Below are 19168 nucleotides of genomic sequence, written 5' to 3'. Positions count from 1 at the left end.
ACGAAGACAGAGGCTCCTTATCAGCTTTAGGAAATTAAGTAAAATAGAAGTGCAGGTAGATTACAGATTGAACCTTTCTAGTCCAGCACTCTTGGTATCTGACCGGTGCCAAACCAGAGAATTTGCCGAACCATGGGAGGTTAATATTGTCTAGCACCATTGCACTGCATGTATAGCTCAAAATAAGCTAGTTTATTGTGTAGCTTATTTCGAGTCAATTTAGAAATAGCTTAATATGAAATTTGGCATTGTCTACACAGCACTTATTTCAAAATAAATCGCTATTCCAAAATGTCCCTTATTCCTCATGTAATAAGGTTTACAGGGACTTCAGAATAGCAAGCCCGTTATATTTTGAAATAATGGGCATGCTCAAAAGTTGTGGAATAGCTATTTCGGGATACCTCTGGTATCCCGAAATAGCGGTGTAGTGTAGACGTAGTCTTAGAGACATTTAGGGGTAAATTAGAATTAAATATCAGCACAGAACACTCAGAACCAGGACTCGTGGCTATAGATAAATTTTATGGGACCGTGGGAAACTTGGCCACACCTATAATAAGTCTACGTCCAGCTAAATAAAATCATGCTAGTCCACGGATGTTGCTGGACCAGAGTGTATCGGACTAGAGAGGTTCAACCTATACTAACAACAACAAAACTTGTGAGCAGTATATTCTATATTCAAAGACCCCTTGTATCTGAAAGTGTTCTTAAGGACCTTGTAATAGAATATAGCGTGATGGCTTCCTCTCCTTTATGAGGTGAAAAATTTCTTCACATCACTAGAAGACCTTTCAAAAGAAATCCTTTCTTTCCCAGGATCCGAAAGAGCACTAGCATATTACAAACCATTAAATAAAGATGGCATTACTCCTCTCCAAAAGGGAGTGTTTTGAAAATTGTAATATCAAACAAATGCAGTATTGATGAATGATAGAAAGTAGTGTAAGGCTAAGATGCTGGGTTGTAGATCCCTCTGTTCGTTTGTATCTTTTGGGTATTAATAAAGGTCCCTGGGACAAGAACTGCTGATCTAGGACAGAGTAAAGAAAAATGTGAAGAGTATATATTAAAGATTTTTTTTATGTGTGATAAAGCTTTTAACTGTATAAAAGTTACTGTAAAATATCTGTGTATCAGTGCAGATAACTTTGCTTATTAATAAAGCTATGCTGAACGCTGTATTAAGAAAGATTTTAATAATATGCAGACTTTAAAGATTACACTTGTTCTTATGATTTATCCAGTCTCCTATGGTTTCTTCATTCCATTTAGTATTATTTATGCCAAGGACATTATTATATGACAAGAGCACAAACAAAATATGGAGGTATGATTTGGACTGGTAAATTAAATTCAGATTGCAGAGTAGATACAAATTTAATCTCTAATTAATGAAGGATTGTTATTCTATTGTGTACAGGCCAGCAGATTTTTTTAAAGTGTCTAATCAAGGTTAGCCTGGATGTAAGACTTGACTGTACAATAAGGTGTTCTCACAACTTGCATGCGATTTTATTTTTTCAGACTTGCTGTATTTTTGAAAAAAAAAATATTAGGGATCTTAGGGATAGTGCTTTGGAAGGAGTTTTCTTTTATGCATTTCATTCTGTTACTTTGAAAAATACACTTACATCCTCCCAGATTATTATTACCTGGAAATGTCCCCAAGATGAATATAGTTTAAGTGGATGATAGAATAATTTGTATTTATTATATTAAGTGACATTTATCCAATTGCCTGTGGCTTCCTCATTCCATTCAGTATAATTTTTGCCAAATACATTATTATACACAAATCTGACAAACAAAATATGGGGGCATAATTATGATTGGTAAATGAGATTCTGAGTGCAGACTAGATACAAATTTAATATGTAATTAATGAAAAGCAATAATTCCATTGTGTACAGAATAGGAGTTTTTTTTAAGTACCTTAAAGATATCCTGGATCTAAGATTTGAACATACAAGGTGTGCTTGTTACTAGCATGCTACTTTAGTTTTCAGATTGGTATGGTTTTGAAAAATATAATTTATTACGGTTTTTTAGGGTCAGTGCCTGGGAATGAATTTCCTTATATGGATTTCATTGTTACTTTAAGCACTTATGTCTTCCCAATTTACCAGTAGTATATCTGGAAATGTTTCCAAGAGGGGTATAGTTTAGGTGAATGATAGAATACTATTTTTTATTATCTTAACTAACATTTGCATAATGTGTCTATAAAATTGTAATTATAATATAATCTGTTACACATTGAATAAGATGACCTAAAATGAAAAAAACTATTACAATAAAGACAATTGCAAAATATATCAATCATGGCATTTGAAATGGTTTAATTTCTTAATTACATATCCTTTTACTACTATAATGCCATGATTTATCAGCACATATCAGTTCAAAAGACAGACAAATCCCAGTATCTATGGATTTTAAGTGTTAAACAGAAAAGTATTGCATGGAATAAAATACACATAGGAGTATAATGAACTACACTAAGACTTTGTTTGTGTAGTCATTAAAATCCCTTTATCCAAATCCAGGCCTTTTTTCTATCCTTAGCAACATAATACTGTGTTAGTAATATAAAAGCTGGTATCACTATCACAGCTGAATGCACTATGTCAGTGATTATACTGGATATGGTATAGGTGCATTGGGCAACCTAGGCTAATGAGTGGGCCACACGAGTGGTCCCCCCTTTTATATCAGTGGGCTGCAATATTATTGTAACCAAAACAGTCTTCCAGGACAGAGTAGTTTTGCTAACTGTGCTTGCATACCTAATTTGCAGGGTGTGCTGATTGAGCTGTAGCAGTAGCTTGGATGCAGGGTGTATGGCTCTCATAGCCAATGTTGTATGCAATCAATACACACCTCTCTTTACGTGCCCTTGCTTTACATGCATGTCACTTTAGTAATGTTAACAAAAAAAAAATTATGGGGACAAAAATCAGTGGAATCTGGCAACCCTGCTTCATGGCTAACAGTAAACAAAATGTTTTACTGGCCATACATAACACCTTGATGACCCACGTGTAGCCTGTGGGCCGCAGGTTGCCCACCACTGGTATAGATCATCCATGTTGCTTGGCAGTGCGGAGAATCATGAAAATCAGCATTACCTAGTAGACAAGACATCAAATTGGCAGTCAGAAGACCGAATTCTACTCATTGTCCTGTGACTGACTTGCCACTAAATTTCCCTAAGTCTTAATTTTCTTTTCTATAAAATTGCTGTTTGCAATGCTTATCCACAGTTGTAAAGTTTGAGATGCATTAATGCAGTATAAGGACTGTCTTTTCAGATGTCTTTTTGTTTTATTCCAATTTAATTATTACAAATACCCTTGGTTGACTAAACATTGGAAACAAATTCTTAGAAAGATAAAATTCATAGTTGCTAAGGCTAGAAGGAGCCATTTGATCATCAAGTTTGACCTCCTGTATAGTACAACTAATAGAACTTCCCCAAAATAATTCCTACATCGTATTTTTTTTGTTAGAAAAACATCCAAATTTGAGTTAAAAATGGTCAATGTGGGTTAATTCACCATGGTTCTTGGTAAATAGTTCCAATGGCTAATTACTCTCGCCATTAAAAATTGTTATGTTTTAGTTTTGTGATGTACCAGTCACTGTACTGGAAATAATTTATGAATACTAATTTACATATAATATATTCATTTAAAAATACGTTGAGGTCAACATGATGTGAATTGTCTGTTACAAGGGGCCAATGGTATTTAAGCCCTGGTTCAGGGCTTTCAGAAAGTAAAAATGAGATTCAAGACCTGTAAACTTGTCATGTTCTTTAAAATATGTGCAGAATATCCCAAATGACCAAGATAAGAGGAGCACTTGGAACATTTGTTACTTAAACTTACTGTTTTTTCTCTTACAGGTCCACAAACTCCAGACTTGCCACAGATCGCCACCTCCCACTTGGTGCAACAATTCTAAATTCACTATGGTGGTGAGAACACTCCCATCATGGAGATTAGAATCATTTGATAGGATTAAGATAAATGCCTGACTTTTACAATATTGCAAAGTTTCTTAAGTTTAAACATATATATTTTATGTTGTAGTTTACAAAATACACAATAAGATTACTATAAACTCTTGGAAAATGTATAATATGGGGTTTACCAAATACTCACAGAAGGCCATCTAAGTGAAGTTCTGTGATTATGTGACACTGCTACAGGAGTGCAGCTTTCTGGCATCACACCAAGTGGGAGCCAGCAGATCCTCAGCATGTCTGGAGGATGCTGACATACAATAGGTATGTTTAAAGTTACAAATGGACCTTACTAAGTTTATTTGAGACATTCAGCACATAACATTTAAACAGTTTGATTTAAACAACATTTTAAATATCTTTTGAAGTTTTTCAAAGCTTGTTCAATCAACATGTATTAGTAATTATTTTTATATTTATTGAAATGTTGAAGTTAATAGTAGCATACAACAGCCTCTTTATTCTAAGTGATATTTATTTTCTGTTTGAATTTTTAATATCGCTGACAAATACTGCAAATATCTATTGTATTTTGCTTTGGAAAACTGCTGTTTTCCAGGACAAAACTACTGATAGTTCTCTACTGTAGTTTGATTATAACTATTGTATAATGAAATATAAGTCTATTAACCTGAATGAATGAGAAATTAAAATTCTTGTTTAACTGTAAAGTAACATCTTTCTTTTTTTTAACAGAATGCAGTAGTTTCATTCAAAGAATTATGTGGCCTTTCTCCTGTAGCAAATCTTATCCAGTGCATTCTGGCAGTGTCTACACGTTTGGTTGGACCTGATAATACACCCTTGGTAGTACTGAATCTTAATAATCAGTATCCCACTATGGAGTTCCAAGGAACTGTTCCAGAGGTCTTGAAAAAGATTGTAACTGCATATGACATGGTGAGTAGTCCTTTGTGGTTTATGTATGCTTCTTGAAAGAGTTTCTTTTTATAATACACTGTACCATGTCTACTTTGAAAGGTCATTCTAATCTGTGACTTCCTATTTCATGCTTCATTACTTGTGCTTGAAAATTTATTCTCCTGAACGTTCAGCATCTGACACTGTTTTTATGTGAGATGAATGTAAAAACTAATACCTCTTACTGCATGCAAATTCACAAGAGTTTGTATTAGCATGTGTAAGTACAGGCAGTCCCCGGGTTACATGGATCCGACTTACATCAGATCCCTACTTACAAACGGGGTGAGGCAACCCCGCACTAGCTGCTTTCCCCCAGCAGACCAGGGAGACGCGAAGCTAGCGCCCCTTCTTTCCCCCCCCCCCCCAGCAGACCAGGGAGACGCGGAGCGGCTTTTCTCAGCAGACACCTCAGCTTGAGAATAAAGGACTGAGGGAAGTGAGGTGTGGGAGAATAAAACTGAGCTCTGGAGAAATGTTTGTCTAGAGTTTCCCCTACAATATGTACCAGTTCCGACTTACATACAAATTCAACTTAAGAACAAACCTACAGTCCCTATCTTGTACGTAACGCGGGGACTGCCTGTATTAGAAATTTACCTTTTTACATATTAACATGACTTTTGCATATTGATACTGTTTCGCAGGTGTATAGTGCTTTGTTATTCTACATTTATGAATTTATGGAGCTATAATTCTTTTCACCATTAATTCAGTGTGGAAAATGTTAATGTTTTGGGAACTCTAATTTTATGAACAGCATGTTATTGTTGAAATCTGCACATGGCTTTTTCATTGTGTGTGTATGTACACATTTCATTTATTTTGGCCATTGTGCATTCTGTAATCAACTCTAATAGTCACTTTAACTGTTAGAAACCTTAGCAAATCTGTAAATGATGTCTTCAGAAAGTAGCGATATTCAGAAATACATTAAAAATTCACAAGTATGCTGTATGAGGAAAGAAAGAACTGTGTGAAAAAAGACTAAAGGATATCAATCCTGTAGCAGTGATGAATTAAGAAGTTCACATTATGGCTGTGTCTACACTGGCATGAATTTCCGGAACTGCTTAAAACGGAATACTATTCCGTTTTCAGTTTTTCCGGAAAAGGAGCGTCTACATTGGCAGGCTGCTTTTCGGGAAAAGCCCTTTTTCCGGAAAAGCGTCTATGGTCAATGTAGATGCGCTTTTCTGGAAAAGACTACTGGGCTGTCTACACTGGCCCTTTTCCGGAACAGTGTTCCGGAATAAGGACTTATGCTCGAGCGGGAGCAGAATAGTTTTTCCGGAATAGCGGCTGATTTTGTACAGTAGAGCATCGTTGCTTTTCTGGAAATTCAAGGGCCAGTGTAGACAGCTCGCAGCTTATTCTGGAAAAGCGGCTGATTTTCTGGAATAAGTGGCCCAGTGTAGACACAGCCTATGTGTACAGAAGGAGGAAAATCAACAGACCAACAGTTTAAAATATATCCACCTGATTTCAGTTACAGAAATATGGTCTGGGGAAGAGACAATCTGTCTTATAGGGTTAGTACTTTTGATTTTTTTAAATGAACTAACATTTTAGGATACAATGATATGTAGACATTTTCCTCTAGGATTTTTTTATTAGTTTTGTGTTTTCAAACAAAACAGCTTAACTATTACCCTTAGAAAATCCAACTATGAATCTAAGATCAGAAAATATGCATATGGGTTAGATTTTAGAACAGATTTCCTGGCACAGATAGCTTTGGAACAGTAACAATATCAGGCCTTTCATACTTAGAGCAGCCCAAACAGTAGTATTGTTCGTAGAAAGAAAAATTAGTTAACCAGGAGTTCAGGTAGAACCATGGGATCTGTGCATGGCTCAGTGATGTAAACACAGGTGCAGTTTGATTTAAACGATGCCATACTGTGTAATTACTGTACAATTAGGATATTATAGTACACAGTGTTCTTTATTGTTGGAATTACAGATAATTCATAGAGAATTAACCTCAGTTGTTCTAGATGGAAAATATGTCTAAATACCTTGTTGTTCTGAGGTTAGTGACACTGACTTTCTGGACATATCTACATATTTGGAATACCTGAAATTTTAGAGTTAGGATATTTTTTTAAATGGTAATGCTCAAGAAATTTTAAAAAAGGTTCATTGTTATACCTCTTCAGCCTTAACTCCAGAGGGGTGAAATTATTTGCCTGGGCATTTGAGCTATTAAAAATAATTAAATAAAGGATTTCTCAGAGACAAAACTCCCAGAAGACTGTGCAGGTTGCACCAATACTATAGACAATTCTTTCCCAGAGAGTTTCATGCCTCCACTTTTTCCTTCCTTCCTTCCATTTGTGCATTCTTGAAATATAAAGCATGCTTTGACATGTGTGCTTTAGATAATTTATTATGTACATATAACAGGAAATCACAGTATGTATTATTCTGAAATATTTCTGTCAAATTGGACAATGCTTTTCAGACATAAAGAGGTTTTTAAAAAAGTATATCAAAGTTGTATCCTCAAACCATCTCCTCCCCTTCCCCCCTCCCCCAAAAAAAGACAAAGGAAAGATAAAGGAAATAAATAATGCATGCAAAGATCAGCAGGAAAATAATGGAATTTGTAAAGTGAAGCTGTATTGAAAATCTGATGAAAAATGACACACTTTTTAAAAAACCTCTTTATGTCTGAAAAGTCTTGTCCAATTTGACAGAAATATTTCAGAATAATATGTACTGTGGTTTAAGAGGTAATCGTGAAATTTCACTTGACTACATTTGATGGATGGGATTCACGGGCCCTTTTAAGTTTGTAAGCAGAATCCTTTTGCAAACATATTTGTATGCTAGTTTTAGAAACATTATTACCCTTTTTACTAGATGGAGGAAAGAGATGAAGGGATCCTGCCTGTGCTTTTTAATTATTTAATCTGGTAAACTCCTCAAGGAGAGTCTGAAACCATCTGTGACACTGTAGATATATTTTTTTTACATTTTGGGGTAAGTTGATGTTAAGATCTCTGAGCAAGGACACTTTCTGTTCACAAACTCCTATATTATTCTTTGTTAGTTAAATTTTGTGTTTTGGCCCACTGCAGTTAAGAGAGGAGGTAGTTGTGAAAATCAGGGATATAATGGGATGCCAATTTCGGTCTTAATTTAGAGGGAGACTGTTACCTCTTCATAATAGTTAGTTAGTTAGTTTGTGCCTCATGGTCTGTTCAGAATTTTGTTTTAACAGTGTTGCTCCAATTTAACTTGTACTATCAAAGTGAAATCAGAGTGATAACAAACATTACCGTGTGGAATGTTTTTCAAACAAAACTTGGTTACCATGGTAAGTGCATAGGCTATCTTTGGTTTACATTGTTGTTTCATTCTGCATGTGGCATGTTTAAAATTGATATTTTCAAGGCACCCATTCATTCAGGGTCAGTCTATATCAGATAGATACAATAATTTAATATATAACAGTACTTTGACAGAAATATTTTTTTGGATGTAAAAGTTTACCCTAGCAGAATGGTCAACCGGTATTCAGTAGAATTTGTTTGCACAGTAAGTGACTAGATTACTCTATATATTTGCTCATAAAATTATGCAAGTCCTCTTCAGTGAAAGGGTTAGTCTGTAATAAAGTAATTATTAAAGAGTACAAAACTACAGGGATAATACTGATGAAAATCTCTTGATCTTAATCCACTACCCCATAAATCAGTTCAAAACACCTGTTTTCTTTAGTGGTAGCATAATTGGATGTGTATTGTGGGTCAAGTGGACATTTTCTAATCTACTTAGGGATATAAGCGACTAATCGACTAGTTGACTTTACGATAAGCAAAAGCTTATCGGATAGTTGACAAACTAGTCAACTAGTCGCTCCCCCCTCTTGCTGCCTCTATCAGAAAGAGGCAGCAGGGAGAAGAGGAGGAAGGGATGCTTGGGGGAGCTGGTTTAAAAACAAATTCCCAGCCACTTCAGCTCTGTGGGAGGAAGCAGGAGTGCAGTGGCAGCATTCCACTTTTGAAATGTACAAGAGTCCCTGCTGTTGACTATTCGATTAGTTGATTAATCTAATTTTAACATCCATAAATCTACTATATATTGGAGAGAATTTGTCTGTCTGTCTGTCTCTGTCCTAGAACTCCTGCTAAATGGTAAGAGCTAGGGCCACCAAATTCAGTATACATTTTCCTCTTCTAACTTAAAACAAGGTCAGGGTTTAGTTTTGCTAGGAAAATTGAATGTGCCTAGAATGGGATTGCTTCTCATAAAAACCATACAAAAAAGAAACAGAATCACGAGGTAGGTGAAAGGGACTTGCTGGGAGAATGCCTCCCTATCTCCCCGGCCGGGACTGTCCCAGCCTCAAGCCTCCCACCCCACAGACACCTTTTAGGGATGACAGGAGGAGGCTAAAGCTTCCCCCTCCATAGATTCATACCGGGACATAACTTGCTCTTCCCTTTGTCAGGGAGCGAAGGGAAAGTGCACAGTTTTCTGCCTTCCTCACTCTGGATGGGGAGTTCAGGGGGCAGATGAGCTCTTGCTCCCTGACAGGAACAGTAAGGGGAAAAGCAAGCAGCCCTGGTACTAATCTGATGGGAGGAGAGGGCTTCAGCCATTCCTTATTCCCCAAACCCTGACTCTTGAAGCCTTCACACCCTCAACCACTTGTCCTGAGCCCTTGTTTAAGGACCCCTGCAATGTCAGGTAAATGTGCTAGTGCAGTGGTCCCCAACCTTTGGAGGTTGCTGGGTGCCAGGGGGCGTGGCCATTCGCCGGCCTGGTGCCAGGGGGCGGGGCCCCCCATATCAGCGCGCCCGGGAGCGGGGCCGGCAGCCTCCCCCCAAGTGTCACGCACCCGGGGCTGGCGCCCCCCCCTCCAAGCACCGCGCGCCTGGGGCCGGAGCTCCCCCCCAAGTGCCACGCGCCTGGGGCCAGAGCTCCCCCCCAAGTGCCATGCGCCCGGGCCCGGAGCTCCCCCCCAAGTGCCACGCGCCTGGGGCTAGAGCTCCCCCCCAAGTGCCGCGCGCCTGGGGCCGGTGCCTCCTCCAAGCGCCGCACGCCCAGAGCGCGGGCAGCCAATTTGCAGCGCTCCCGGGGCCGGCGCTCACCGTGCCCAGGGCCAGGCCAGCCCCGAGCACGGGCACCGTGGTGAGGACCACTGTGCTAGTGGATAGATAAATGATACATTTATCATGAAAGACTGGTTCCAGGAGGATTTTGCCATTGACATTACTGGGACCAGGAATTTTTAAAAAGAGGATGTTTCATATTTGTCCATACTAGAGTGACTTAGGCTATGTTTTAGACTATTAATTTAAAAAGTAATGAAAATAACCATAGTCTATTTTGCACGATACTGACATGCTTATTTTCCTAGACTGATGAAGCTGCAATAGACTCCAGCATGTAATCTGTATCTGCATCTGGATATTTTAGTTAGGGACTGGTAAAGGGAACATTTCATAGTATTTTTTTTCACATTTAACAGTGTTTTATTTTTTTCTCCACATGTTCATGAACTTCTTCTTTCTCTCTGTGATACTTTACCATGCACACTGCTGATGTCATCCCACCCATCACTGACCAGTGCTACAGACTGAAACCTAGACATAAGACAAGTGGTTGTTCCACATCATTGCATGTTTTTCTTAATATCACATGCCCTACAGAATAAGCAAAAAAGAATAATGAAAATTTTATAAACCTGTTCAATGATCAGGAAAAGAACACTTATTTTGTCCCAGAAGCAGGACCCAGTCTGCAGCACAGTAATGAGAGTGATGACACCAGCAAATGCTGGGGCATCATGCAAAGGAAGCCAGCTATTATAGAGAACTTGTCCATCTGGATGAAACCCCTAATCCAACAAGTATTTCTGAAACCTACATCAATAAAATGTTTCACCAGTTTTGACACAGTTGGTAAAGTCATTATTTTGGTATAGTATGAGCCTAAGGGAAATTGGAAACTGGATTATATATGGGCTATGTCTACAGTTGCAGCTGGGGGTGTGAGTTCCAGCTCAAGTAAATATATGCAAGCTAACTCTCATCTAGATAGCTCACAGAAATAGAATTGTAGCCATAGTAGTGTGGGCCTCTGCCCTGTGTATGTATAGTGAGTTGGAGTGGCCACCCACTGACCCCAAAGGAGAGGCACCTTTCCCAGAGCTGACCAGCTTACAATATGTATTCAGAGAGTCTGGGTGATTTTGTAGCTGGGATGGCTGGCCCATGCTGCTACTTTCCACTTCAGATATGTCTACACAGTGGCGCTATTTCAGGATAATGTCCATTATCCTGAAATAGCATTGTGCGCTTCTGAACAGTATGCCCATTATTTTGAAATAATTTCAAAATAACAGGTGGCTTATTCCAGCTTCTTGTAAACCTCGTTGCACAAGGAATAAAGAAGATGCCACAATAGCGCTCTATTTTGAAATTTAATTTAGAAATAGGCTATCTTGAAATAAGCTATACAATTTCCATAGCTCAGATTGCATAGCTTATTTTGAGCTATGCACTACTGTGTAGATGTACCTTTCTTGTGCTACTACAGCTACACTATTATTTTTATCATGCATCCACAATGAGATCTCACATGAGTCACGTGTGTCTACTTGACCTGGGAATCATACATCCAGCTCCAAGTATAATAACCATAGTTTATTCATTTTGTATGTGAATTATAGGACAGGGTCAAGCTGAGCTAGTTTTGATTTACTAATTATCTTTCTCCAAACCCAAATCTTTGTCATTGGACATTATACAAAAGGTGTTGAAGTCACTGAAACTGATGATGCTCAGTAACTTCTGAATCCATGTGGATGATGAATCTTTACCTTTACTTCAAGGCTTTGTGGCTACTGTAATGACCACGGGGGTACCAAAGATCAGTTTACGCAGCTGGTCTCACACTTGATCAAGTGTTTGAGCTTGAGTTAGTAGTAGTTACTATAAAATATTTAAATTTAGTATGATTTTTTTCAAGGGAACACCAAAGAAACTCAACAATACTAGCATTTAACCATGAGCTGCTCCAGCCAGGCAAGGCTGAACCTGCCATCCTGCGAGTGGAAGATTGCTCAGGCCCTGCACCACACCACACGTTGGGAGCTGCTCTGGCCAGGCTGGGCCCACTGCGCCATGGATGCTCCAGCCCATCTGAACCACCAGTTAACCAGTTACGAACAAGCATCATCTTTACCTGGTGATGCTTACTGATAACTGATTAACCGGTCATCCCTTTACATTCCTTATTTCTTCACATAGTACACATTCAACCTGTGAAATTCATTAACAGAGGCGATGTTGGGAAGATTAAAAGTATAAATGTATCCAAAAAAGAATGAGATAAGATCATAGAGGATAGATGCATCAGTGTCTATTAATCCAGATGATCAGAGATTCAACCCCAAGTTGTGGGTCCTAAACCTCTGACTGCCAAAACTGATGTGACCAACCCAGGGGAAGTGGCACACTAAGATTGGTCTGTTAGGGCATCTGCAAAGAATAAAGCAGACGATCCCCAAAACTGATAGGTATTCTAATAGTTAAATTCACCAAGCCAGCAACCAAACAGCTTCTCCAATACCTTACTGGTTACACAGAAGCCAAAACAGAGTTCCCTTAAAGCAACCCAGCCTATGGGCTTCCCCCGAGACAGCCAAGTCAGCAATGATGAGGATTGCTGAAAATCTTGTTAATTATGTACAAAAGATCTACTAATCCCAAATGAATAGGACACATTACTTCCCAAATCAATGAATATTTCAGATGTTGCCAAAATTCACTCTTATAGCCAATTCTTATTAATTAAACTAAGATTTATTAACTAGAATATTGGTTACAATAATTATAGTGTGGCAGCCTGAGAACAGGGAGCTGCCAAAGCCTCATGGAGGGCATATATGCGGGGAGCTGGATATCTGGCTTTATGTTCCTTGAGTAGGCTGTTAAAGACTATGGCCAGCCGTCAGCCTGAAGGAAGGACTAATTGAAACACCTGCAGCCACTTAAGGTGGAGGTGGGCACTATAAAAAGACTTCCCCAGGCAAGGCTAGGGGGAAGGAGAAAAGGGACGGACTAGAGGAGAACTGAAGGAGAAGGAAGCAAACCAGAGTAAGAAAAATACATCCAAATGAGCTGATGTGAAGGTTTGTTCCATGACATCAGGAACAAGGTACTGCAGAAGGGGTTGGGGAAGTGGCCGAGGGAGGGGCTTCTGCTTAGGAGGTAAGGGCCAAGCTACACGGCCTGCTCGGCGCTGCCCTTACTTTAGGGCACTGGGCCAGGGGCCGGAACCCGGAGCAAGTGGGAGGGACCGGGTTCCCCCCAACCCTCCCCTCTGGCTGGCAGGACCAGCAGGGATTAGAGAAAGGAATATACTGGACTGGCTAATGATGAAAGAGGCTCTCAAAGCAGGGTACCCGTGCCTTTTTGGCAGTCAGTAGGGATACTGTGAGCCTCTGAAGCCCCCAAGAACCCGCCAGGAAGTGCAGGACCCACAGGACTTAGCCCAGACTTTGCCACAATATGTATAGATTTGAATACAGTTCTTAGTTCATAGCAGAAGTGGTGGGTTTCAGAGTTGAAGAGTTCTTTCAGAATAAGTCCAAAGATTATAGTCTAGTGTCCAAATATTCAATATCAGGGTGGTTCAGGATGTAACAGGAGACAAAAGTTTTGTGATTCAAACTTCCCATGACAGTGTAAGCAGGGAAAGGATCAGGTCCCAAGTAGGGAGATAAACAGGTAACCAGTTACACAGTGCTGCCCTGTGGCACGAGCTGGGAGTTGGCAGACTCACAGGGGTGGAAGCTGCAGGCAGTGGAAAGGAGATGTGAAAGGGGGTTCAGAGTGGACAGGCTCACCTTGGATGGAAGTGACAGCAAAGTGTGGGGGGGACAAGCCCACACGACCTGGGAGCTTAATCTAAACTTAACTTTTAACTGCTTAACTGTTTAAATGTGATTTTACATCCCTAGTCCCAAGAGTTTTATAGAAATTCTTTTCTGCCTCTTGATGGCATGCAATCCTTGGGTGAACAATAGGCTTTTGAAGTAACCTCTTTGCTAAGCATCCCCAGTAGTTAGCTGCATTTATTAGCATAAGATAATGTATTCATTAAACGGTTCATATGCCATTTGCTTACAACTTAAAAGTGAAATAAAGACAATGAGATTGCACCCAAGTTTCATCTAAATGTTAATATTCCCTTTTGATCTTTGAATTAACAAAAACTATGTTTACATGGGTAACATCTATCAAAATGTAAATAAATACAATTAACATTACATCTAGTTCTTTAACAATACAAGTTTACATTTCAAAACTCTAATCTATCTGAGATGACTATAAGCTTCAGGGGGTAGCCGAGTTAGTCTGTACAGATAAACTGAAAAAACAACAAATAGTCTGGTAGCACTTTATAGACTAACAAAACATGTAGATGGTATCATGAGCTTTCATGGGCACAGCCACTTCTTCAGAAGGCTTGCCCACGAAAGCTCATGATACCATCTACAGATTTTGTTAGTCTATAAAGTGCTACCAGACCATTTGTTGTTTTTTCAGTTAAGATGACTATATTAGCTATTTATAAGGAATAGCTCTAATTAGCATTTATATACTTCTCTAAAAGGTCTTTAAAAGGTAGAATTTGGGTCAGATAGTTTGTTCAGCCTTTTTCTGTCCCTGTATCACACTGGGCTTGGATGACAGAGTACACTCAGTTGCCATATTCTGTTCATTCCCTCTGAAGCATCTGGCATTGATCACTGTCAAAAGACAGGGTACTAGGCTAGATGAGCCATTGGTGTGACCTAGTATGACCATTCTTACATTATGGCTATTCACTCCAATGAATAATGGCAGTTAGCCTCTCCTGGTACTTACACAGCCACACGTACCTTCTATTTTTAGCACTCTAGCATAATCAAGGCTAGCACTGTTATATCTCCTGAAGATGGAATTTACATCTCTGGATTGAAGTGTAGACATATACAGAGTTGTTTTTCTTGCTGACTGATATGAATCTCTGATTCTGATTACACTGTGGATAAAATAGAGCAGATCCAAACTGAGCTGTCTGCTTCTGTACAGATAGAATTGCATTTTTAAGGGTACAAAATTAGGTTATTAAGGGTTACCGGAGGTCTAGGTATTGAGGTATATTGATGAATACTAGAGGCACTAAAGCTATTGAGAACTCTTTGTCCCAAAAATATTCTTTAGGTCCATGCTTTACATGGCAGATGAAAGGTAGAGTGGAGAAGAACTGAGTCCATTGTTGGTGATTATCAGTGTCTCCTTTCCAAAGGGCATGGAAGGACGGATTGGACTCAGGCTCATATCTGGGTTAGAGGTCAAGTTCAGTGTGCAGTGTAGAAGTTCCCTGTCTGGCACCTTTTTGCAGATGTGAACTTTGCAGTCCAACTAGGTCCTGAAAAGCAGTGCCTTCATTTCCCCAGTTGTTTATGAATAGTCTACATGCTAGTCTGTCATGCAGGTGTTCCATAAGGAAGCTTTTGTGAGATGTCAGTTCTAGAAAGCAACTGTTGACACTAAAAATCAGGCTAACATCTAGCACCTAATTTTCAGTTTTTGACTGAAATGTTTATAGACTAGGCTAAGTTCTCCCCTCCCCCGTATGGGTGGTCACCAGTTTGTAATTGGACCCAGTTTTGGATTCCATGTGTTTCAAAGACTGTTGGGGCAGGGCAATGTTCAGTCACTGTTTTCTAACTCTGGGCTTGAATTAGTATGTATACATTGCATTGTAAACCTGTGTCTGTGAACTCAGTGCTTCCAAGCCCATGCTTGAATGTCATAGAATCATAGGATTGGAAAAGACTTCAGGAGGTCATTGAGTCTAACCTCCTGCTAAAAGAAGGACCAATCCAAACTAAATCATCCCAGCCAGGGCTTTGTCCAAATGGGATTTTAAAACTTCTAGATATGGAGATTGCACCACCTCCCTAGGTAATTCCAGTGCTTCACCACTTTCCTACTGAAATAGTATTTCCTAATATCCAATCTAGACCTCCCCCACTGTTAACTGCCACCACTGAGAACAGCCTCTCTCCATCCTCTGTGGACCCCCCCCCCCTTCAGGTAGTTGAAGGTTGCTATCAAATCCCCTCTCCGCCTTCTCTTCTGTAGACTAAATAAGCCCAAATCCTGCAGCCTTTCCTTGTAAATCATGTGCTCCAGCCCCTAATCATTTTTCTTGCCCTCCATTGGACTCTCTGCAATGTGTCCTTTCTTTAATGGGGGCCCCAGAATTGGACACAGTACTCCAGATGTGACCTCAACATTGCTGGATAAAGGGGAATAACCACTTTCCTAGATCTACTGGCAATGCTCCTCCTAATGTACCCCAATATGCTGTTAGCCTTCTTGGTGACCAGGGTACACTATTGACTCATATCCAGCTTTTCATGCGCTGTAATCTCCAGGTCTTTTTCTGCTGAACTACTGCTTAGCTAGTCAGTCCCCAGCCTGTAGCAGTGCTTGGGATTCTTCTGTCCCAAGTTCAGGACTCTCATCAGATTCCTTGTGGCTCATTCATCCAATTTGTCTTGGTTATTCTGGATCCTTTTCCTACCCTCCAACATATCTACTTATAGCTTAGTGTCATCTGCGAACTTGCTGAGGGCTGAGAATGCAATTCATCCCCTCATCTTAGTCATTAAGGGTGTGTCCAGACCATGGTCCCCAATCTTTCAGAGCTGCTGGGCTCCCAGCAGGGCCGTGCATGTGCCACGCACCCGAGTGTGGGGCCGCCCATGTGCCGCACACCCGGGACCGGCCCAGATCTTTCCGCGGGCGTGCATAAATGCCCCGGTGGGCGCCATGGCACCTGCAGGCACCGCATTGGGGACCACTAGTCTACACTACAGGGATTTTTCGAAAAAGTGGCGTTTTTTGGAGGAAAAAACATCTTCTGCGTCTAGACTGCCTCCACATTCTTTCAAAATTAAATTGAAAGAACACAGCAGTTTATTCGACTGTGGTAAACCTCATTTTATGAGGAAGAATGCCTTTTTTTTAAAGTGCTTTTTCGAAAAAAGGTGTTGTTGAATTCAAACAGGGCTTTTTTGAAAGAGGACATCGAGACTGCCTGAGTTCTCTCTTTTGAAAAAGCCTCTTTTGAAAGAGGCTTGTAGTCTAAACGTAGCCTAATAAAGATGTTGAACAAAACCGGCCACACCTGAAGCACACTGCTTTATACTGACCACCAGCCAGGCTTCTAGCCTTTGAAAACTACCCATTGAGCCTGACAAGCTAGTCAGTTTTCTATCCACCTTACAGCCCATTTATCCAATCCATACTTCTTTAACTTATTGGCAAGAACACTGTGGGAGACTGTATCAAAAGCTTTACTAAAGTCATGGTATATCACATACACCAGCTTACCCATATTCAGAGTCAGTTACCTCATCATAGAAGACAGTCAGGTTGGTTAGGCATTACTTGTCCTTAGTGAATTAAGAATTTTTTATCAGTGGAAGAATTTGTGAACTAAGGAAAAATGGCTATATGCAGAGGATGTCTGGTTTGAGATGTGGATGCACCACCTGTATGGCTCTATTTTCCATCTATAGCAGGGGTGGGTAACATTTTTTGGGTTGGGGCCGCTGAGCCACAGAAAAGTCAGTTGGGGGCTGAACACACATGAGAAGCAAAAAACCAAAAATCAACCCTCAAAGTCATGGCCCCCAACTGAGAAGGAGAAAGACAGTCCCCACATTCCCATTGCACACCAGAGTCTGGGGGAGGGGCATGCTAGTAGATTTTGTGTGCTCCAGCCTCGTGGTGGGGCAGTGAGGAGGCTTGAGTGCCAGTGTGGGCTCCCCAATGCTGGGGGAGAGCCTGAGCCTTGAGGGCAGGAACCAGGCAAGCCAAGGGCTACATCCAGCCACCGGGCCTTAGGTTCCTCACCCCTGATTTATCGTCTTTCCTAGATTTTCTGTTCATAATGAAGTGAAAGACATGTAAACTTGGTGGAGAACTTGTGGATTTTTTGTTGTTTTTATAATATTTATATTATACTGGTACTACTCTTTTTTATCCTTTCATTTTTGGGACACTGCACATTTAGGACCATTCATGTCCCGTTTCTCCCTGGGATTCACGAGAAAGTTAGTACAATGAGGTCACCTTCTTTTTGCTCCTGCATGGAAGGAGGGCACAACTGCAGTCCCCCTATCCTCAGACAGATGGGAATGCTCTTTTTATATCTCTCCTTTAGAATAAGACATCCTCTCCACAGGGAATAAGAGACTTCAAGAAATGGAGTCATGGCCTTATTTCGCTTACACTGAAGTAGATGCTGCAAACACCAGTATGGTATAGCAGCAGAGGTGCTCCATAGTGTGCTAGTGAGTTAGTAAAGAATTATCTTCTGAAGATACCGTCTGCACCACTCCCCCTATGGGTGACATCTCAAAGGCACTATGGGGCACAGAATATTTAATGTAAACTTGTTTTCTGGGGAGAATAAGAATTTTGCCTGGCTTAAAAGCATGATTTTTATCTTTGCTATTTAGTGAAAACAAACATTCTGAATGAATCTCTGGCATCAGACAAATTTAGTTTGATCATTGTCTTTTCCAAGAAGGGAAGTATTGGTGACAAATACTTGTTGTATACATAAGTAGCATATACAAGCATTGTTTTCTTACACTGGCAGTTTAGGGTAGCACTTGCAGAAGTAGAAAGATCAATTACACTTCATTATAAATTGACTTTGACTGTCTGAGCCAAACCCTTGTCTGATGTATTATGAGGTTATTTATTGATTGCTGGCTTGTGTGCAGTTTCTTTTATCAATGTGTTGCCACAAATCTTGACATTAAAAGCTTCGTTTAATTGGAGGGGTCTATTTACCAATTGCATTAGCTACAGTAAAAATAAATATTTATTTACATGCAATTTGTTAAAATTATTAATATGTTGGAGTCAAAATATATATTACCCATGAATGCCAAAAGAATGACCCAAACACATTTGGGTTAGATATGCTAATTTATCTAAAATATTTAGAATTTCAACAAATTTTGTTTTGTCTGCATAACCAGTACTAAAGCATATTTAGAAAGTTTACATAAAGAATAAAAGGGATAGAAGAAGAAAAGTAAAAAAGTAGGGGAGAGGAAAATACTGTAATTGTACTTTACTGGGGATTTGTTCTTGACTAATATTTTTTCTCTCT

General features: G+C 39.7%; 1 protein-coding gene across 4 annotated transcripts in view; it reads left to right on the top strand.

Moving 5' to 3' along the window:
• Window positions 1-19168, top strand: part of PLCL2 (phospholipase C like 2) — a 213221-nt gene that overhangs the window by 119806 nt on the left and 74247 nt on the right. For all 4 annotated transcript variants that reach the window (XM_075922106.2, XM_025189747.3, XM_025189748.3 and 1 more), the window contains one exon: window positions 4730-4933. In XM_075922106.2, the coding sequence (XP_075778221.1) occupies window positions 4730-4933 (204 nt within the window). The remainder of the gene's footprint in view (window positions 1-4729; window positions 4934-19168) is intronic.

Source organism: Pelodiscus sinensis, chromosome 2, assembly GCF_052426305.1.
Source record: "Pelodiscus sinensis isolate ZL-2025 chromosome 2, ASM5242630v1, whole genome shotgun sequence".
Classification (NCBI taxonomy): Eukaryota; Metazoa; Chordata; order Testudines; family Trionychidae; genus Pelodiscus; species Pelodiscus sinensis.
Note: the sequence above shows the minus strand (reverse complement) of the source record. Positions and strands in the feature narration are given on the sequence as shown.